Genomic DNA, 6,759 nt, shown 5'->3' with positions numbered 1-6,759 from the left:
TGTGTGTGTGTGTGTGTGTGTGTGTGTGTGCAAATCTTCACGTGCCCACACTGCTTGATGACTAGTGTTTGGCAAAAAGAGAATGATAAAATAAGTACCAAACTTTAAAAATACAAGTACCAGGTTTGATTTGTGTGACCAAATTGTGCAAAGATGTTCCCCAGCATGGCTGCAGACCAATAACTGATACAAGCAAAATAAATAAATAAATAAAATAAAAGAATATGTGCTGGTCATATGTGCCTGTTAAACATGAAAGCCACAAAATAATGGGAAAGATAATAGTTGATATACAGAAAGAAAGGTAGATAGATAGAAAAATAGGTAGATAGACAGACAGAGAGATGGATAGATGATAGATAGATATATAAAATGGATAAACAAATAGATAGATAGATAGATTGATAGAGACAGACAGAAACAGATAGATTGATAGGTAGATGGATAAAGAGATAGATAGATGCTACAAATTGATAGATGATAGATAGACTGAAAAAAGAGAGGGGGAGAGAGAGATGGATCTATGGCAGCACTACAGTAAATGTGTTTCCTTTGAAACGAAATACAAGAAATACAGAAAAATATATTAGAGTAGTGGCGGAGTAGGAGATGATAGTGTCCCCTAATTCTAAGGACAATGATGAGATTCATTTTTATTACTTGCTAAGGAAATATTTTTTACCATTGTTCTGGTTTGCATGTTGAAAGTAATGGTAACCCTGTAATTAAGTACAGCTGTATAGTGTGTCACTGTTATAGAATGTGTTTCAAATTCTTAGTAGCGTGATAATTATATGATATTGTCGAGTGTTTTATAGATTGATGCGGTACCCTATTATATAGCAATCATCCTATCATCCAGTTCTTCATCATTTAATATCTATCCAATTTTTACCATTTTGTAGCCAGCCAATTCTTTCAGTAACAGTTTATTAGTTTTTTTGTTTTTTGTTTTTCTTTTTTCTCTTTTATCAGGATATGAAACAAGAACTAACTTTACATGAAACAAACAGCAAGTTATTGTTAAATGAAGCGGATAACTTACAAAAAACCTTCCAGTCAGCTGAAGCTTCCAACTTGTTCAAAGACGTCCAAATTCATTGTCAAAAGATTGATTCTTTGTCAAACCGGTTTGTGAAAACAGAAAACATGTTGTTTGAGTGCCTTGAACAAAACTGCAAAGAACACCACCAAAAACTCTCTGAGAAGGCTGAACCACTGACAGAAAAACTCTCTTGGTGTAGTGAAGTTGGTGGAGATCAACAAGCTATTGAGATTAGGCTAAAGGCTGTGAATGTAAGAACATTATTATTATTATTATTATTATTTTATGTTTGAATTTTGTTTTGCATTTGTACAAGTTCGATCCAAGTCTCACCCAGAGACCTCAAGAGACAACAAGTTAGAAGTTCATGTAGGTGTTATGCCTAGGGTACCATATATTTGGATTTGTACATAGTGTTGTTTTAGAGAATGTTTAAGAAACCATAAGAAAATTATGTGTTTGTTTTAAAATTTGAGATCACATAGACAGTATTTTACGTAGGATATGGGCAGTTCCCATGAGCACTATCTTATGAGCTCCAGCCATTTTGGGGTTTCCCGGTATCTGAGCTAGGTAGTAATCAGCCTGTTTCGCTGTCATTCCCAGGGCACCTATGACAATAGGTATTGTTTTAGTCTTCAGATTCCACATTTTGCTAATTTTATTATTATTATTATTATTATTATTATTATTATTATTATTATTATTATTATTATTATTATTATTATTATTATTATTAATAATAATAATAATTGTTTCAAATTTTTGCCACAAGGGTAGCTTAGGGGAGGTGTTCAACTGGTACTTATTTTATTGACCCTGAAATTATGAAAGGCAAAGTCGATCTCGGCAGAATCTGAACTCAGAATGTAGTAACAGGTGAAATACCGCTAAGTATTTGATCCTGCATACTAATGATTCTGCCAACTTGCTGCCTTTATGTGAAATAATAATTAAACTGACCATGCTATTGAAGCAAGAAGGATGGTTATGATCATAGAGGATAAAATAAGCATTGATTTTGCAATTCCCTATGATAGCAGAGTCAATACTAAAGAAATTGAAAAAAAGCCAAGAAATATCAGGATTTAGCCATAGAGTTGAGGAGACTATGGAAGACCAAGACAACAATTATTCCTGTTGCCTGAACATTGATTTGATGGCAGGTGTACAATGCATCAGGTGTCAAAATGATTGCAGAGCAGCATGAAATGAGGTGTTTTGCTCAAGAACACTATGCACTGACTAGTCTAGGAACTGAAACCATGATCTCATGATTGCAAGTGCAACACCCTAACCACTAGACCATGCATCTATTATTATGATGATAACAATGTTGTTGGCACTCCGTCGCTTATGACGTTGAGGGTTCCAGTTGATCCGATCAACGGAACAGCCTGCTCGTGAAATTAACGTGCAAGTGGCTGAGCACTCCACAGACACGTGTACCCTTAACATAGTTCTCGGGGATATTCAGCGTGACACAGTGTGACAAGGCTGGCCCTTTGAATTACAGGCACAACAGAAACAGGAAGTAAGAGTGAGAGAAAGTTGTGGTGGAAGAGTACAGCAGGGTTCGCCACCATCCCCTGCCGGAGCCTCGTGGAGCTTTAGGTGTTTTCGCTCAATAAACACTCACAACGCCCGGTCTGGGAATCTAAACCATGATCCTATGACCACAAGTCTACTGCCCTAACCACTGGGCCATTGCGCCTCCACGATGATAACAATAATGATGATGATAATAAGGAAGTGAAACAAAATCAGTATGTGTTTTTATTATTGGTATAATGAACCTCTTGAAATATAACAAAATCTTTATTATTGTTTTGCATTTTAAATTACAGGATCTTCTTTCTAATGTACCGAAAGAAGAAACAGATCGGCAGTTAGTGTTGGAAAAGGCAGAACAGTTATCAGCTATCTTACCAGATGAGAAACAAATTAAGTTGAAACAACAACGAGATAATGCTAACCAATTGTGGAACACATCTATTAAGCAGATGGAGGAGATCAAGTAAGTCCTGATGATATCAATATTCATATATATTTGTATATATGTGTATCTGTGTTTGTGTGTGTTTGTGTATGTGTGTTGTATACAAAAGTGTGTGTGTATAGAACTGTGTGTTTGTGTTTCCTTTTGCCTTGACATCATGCCCTAATTGTACATGAACAGTTTCAGTGGTCATGGAACAGGTGAGGGTTGATGACAGGAATGGTACTTGGCCTTAAAGAAACTCCCTCAACGAATTCTGCACGAAGGAGTGGACATTGAAATGGGAGGAGACTGATGGTGTGTGTGTGTGTGTTTATTTGTGTGCATGTGCATGTGCATGCACATTTATACATTCATGCAGGAATAAGAAGAGTTGAAATTAATGCATGCAAGATTTCACAGCTCTAGCATCACTCCTTTGTAGTCAGCCTATGGACTTTTCAGCCCACCCTCATATATAATATATGCTGTCATCATATATGCATGTTGATGTGTATATTTGTGTGTGTGTATATATATATATATATATATATATCCTCCCATTTTTACACCTAAATCTGGCATGAAAATTTAGTTGTGGTAAAAAATTTAATTTCAAATGAATACTCACATGTACAGTATAGCATATATTGAGTACTCTTTTTCTCATTCATTTACAAGTTGTGACATTTTTGTGTGTATGTGTATTTTCCCATTTATACTCACATGTACATACACATTTTCTCTCTCTCACTCAAGAATACATGTTGTATAAAATATTTTTTTTTTATTTCATTGTTTGTAAAATTCCTCTCTGAACTATTTCTAATTGCTTTGTTTGATAGAATTACACTAGAAAATTCCAAGCAACAACTGAATGAATATGATCAAAGTTATGAAATTCTATCCAACTGGATGAAAAAAGCAGAGAATAAACTGAAGGACGGCTCCTCATTAAAACCTGATTTACCAAAGAAGGAGGAACATCTTGAATTTATCAAAGTAATTCCCATTTTTTTTTCTAAACATCATATTTTAAGACAAAGGACATTGATTGAATCTTGTCTTCATTAAAGAATAGACCGAAAATGCTATTTTGTTGTTGTTGAAGTTGTTGATATTGTTGCTGTTTAACCGAGTCATTTGTGATTTAGTGGACCTGTGATGAAAAGTTTTCTAACTATTTCCATATTAGTTTGTCTAAAGACATGGTGCATTTATCCAGGATATTCTTCCATTTTTAACATGATAAAATGTTACCTGGTCTCAGGGAAGGTACAGGCATGGCTGTGTGGTCAGAAGTTTGCTTCTCAACCACATAGTTCCAGGTTCAGTCCCACTGCATGGCACCTTGGGCAAGTGTCTTCTACCACATACTCTCATCATCCTCATTTAACGTCCACTTTCCATGCTGGCATGGGTTGGATGGTTTGACTGAGGACTGGCAAGCCAGGAGGCTGCACCAGGCTCCAATCTGATCTGGCAATGTTTCTACAGCTGGATGCCCTTCCTAATGCCAACCATTCCGAGAGTGTAGTGGGTGCTTTTTGTGTGCCACCGGCACAGGGACCAGACAGGCAGTACTGGCATTGACCATGCTCGCATGGTGCTTTTTCTGTGCCACTGGCACCGGAGCCAGTCAGATGGCACTCTGGTAGACAAAAACCTTGTGAGTGGATTTGGTAGACGAAACTGAAAGAAGGCCATCTTTTATGTATATATGTGTGTGTGTGTGTGTCTGTGTTTATCCCCCACTGCTTGCTTCACAACCAGTGTAAGTGTGTTCATGTCCCTGTAACTTAGCTGTTTGGCAAAAGAGATTGATAGAACTTTCTTCAGTTGCAAGGCTTCAGATCAGGAGTTCAAGTGTCTTGGGAAGAATGGATAGAATTACTCCTACTTACCGCTGCTTTCAGTCCAACTCTGGTGCCGAGAGTTAGTACCTTTCAAAGACCCCAGTTATGAGTCAAATAGCAGAAGATGGTTCTGTGGCTTAGGCATGAAGGGCTCAGAAGAGGGTCAGCCCCTACATATATGTCACATTGGACCCCTAATGTGGAGGGGTGTGGCCTAGTGGTTAGAGTATTCAGCTCATAAACATGAGGTCATCAGTTCAATTCTCCACAGCCAGCGCATTGCGTCCTTGAGCAAGACACTTTATTTCACATTGCTCCAGTTCACTCAGTTGGCAAAAATGAGTTGCACTTGTAAGTTAAAGGACCAACCTTGTCACATTCCATGTCATGATGAATCCCTCTGAGAACTACATTAAGGGTATGAGTGACTGTGGAGTACTCAACCATTTGCATGTTAATTTCATGAGCAGGGTATTCCGTTGATCAGATCAACCGAAACCCTTGTTGTCCTAATTGTCGGAGTGCCAGTTTGAGTTTGGATCCCTGATGTGTGGATGTGCCTTGATGTTATATGTACATGTCTCCCTTGCCTAAGGGCTAACTAGGTGTTGTGCCTCAAGGGTAAGCTGGAGAGAAGAGATTGACAGAGTAAATAGTAACCAAATCTCACAGAAGGTAATGGAAAACCATGGCCTTATTTTCCTTGAGGAAAATCATGAATCTTCAGGCTTTGACATGAAGGTGTATTTTTAAGAGAAAAATGTGAATTCTTGTGTCTCATAAATGTTATTGTTGTTGCTGTTGCTACTGCAGGTGGTGCTGCCTCTGCTGCTGCCAGTGCTGCTGCTGTTCTTTTTGTTGTTGCTGTTTATACTGTTGTTATTGCTACTGCTGTGGTTGTAGATTAGCCCCAGGTCAACCATGATCAAGTAGACCTATCATCAGACACAAAAGTCTTGTCCTTTTCAAACAACCACAAAAGTCTTGTCCTTTTCAAACATCTATCTAGGACAGGGTTTCTCAACCATTTGTTATCTATAGATGCCTTTGATTCTTATTTCATCCTGGTGGACCCCAATAGGCATTCAATTTAAAAAAACTAGCTTTATAGAAACTCCTTTTAAAACTCCAACTGACATTCCTTACTTTATTTTACCCTTTTCATACCAACCTGCCTGCCATTGTGTACCTGGTTCCATGATAGAAAATTCATATTTTACAACAAATTAAATTAAATCCTTCCATCACAATTTCACATTAATTTATATTCCAAACACCAGTTATTTTTACTAAATTCTTCATCATTTTAAAAATCAATTGCCACAAAGGCAGTGCATTTCAACAGAAATTTGGTAGCACATGGGTTAAGGTGGCAGGGTGTGATTTGAGAGAGATATGATTATTGCTTTTAGCTGGTGGAGCAACATGTAGAAGCTTCTTCATTAGCTCATGGTTGTACACACATTTTCCACATCTGTACAGTTTTAAGAAATCCAAATGTCTTCAATTTTATTGGCGGAAAAAAAAAAATCCTAAAAAAAAAATCAATCAATTATGGGATAGTCATGTTCAATAATGTTGATTCTCATGACATTGCCAGGTGTTATAATATTTTTTTTCCATACCAAGGTTTGTTTAATTGAAGCAGATATATATATATATATATATATGTATGTATGTACACACACACACATATATATATATTTATATACAATACATGTACATATATATATATGTACATATATTGTACAATATATGTACATATATTGTACGATATATATGTACAATATATATATATGTACAATATATATATATGTACATATATATATATATATATATATATATATATATATATATATATATATATATATATATATATA

The 6,759-nt window shown here is 36.3% G+C and overlaps 1 protein-coding gene across 10 annotated transcripts in view; it reads left to right on the top strand.

Annotated features, from left to right (window-relative positions):
• The window catches only part of LOC106881484 (nesprin-1), an 811,219-nt gene that overhangs the window by 304,787 nt on the left and 499,673 nt on the right, over positions 1–6,759 (top strand). For all 10 annotated transcript variants that reach the window (XM_052966929.1, XM_014931893.2, XM_014931887.2 and 7 more), the window contains 3 exons: positions 976–1,296; positions 2,893–3,062; positions 3,869–4,025. In XM_052966929.1, the coding sequence (XP_052822889.1) occupies positions 976–1,296; positions 2,893–3,062; positions 3,869–4,025 (648 nt within the window). The remainder of the gene's footprint in view (positions 1–975; positions 1,297–2,892; positions 3,063–3,868; positions 4,026–6,759) is intronic.

Source organism: Octopus bimaculoides, chromosome 4, assembly GCF_001194135.2.
Source record: "Octopus bimaculoides isolate UCB-OBI-ISO-001 chromosome 4, ASM119413v2, whole genome shotgun sequence".
In the NCBI taxonomy this organism is placed as follows: domain Eukaryota; kingdom Metazoa; phylum Mollusca; class Cephalopoda; order Octopoda; family Octopodidae; genus Octopus; species Octopus bimaculoides.
Note: the sequence above shows the minus strand (reverse complement) of the source record. Positions and strands in the feature narration are given on the sequence as shown.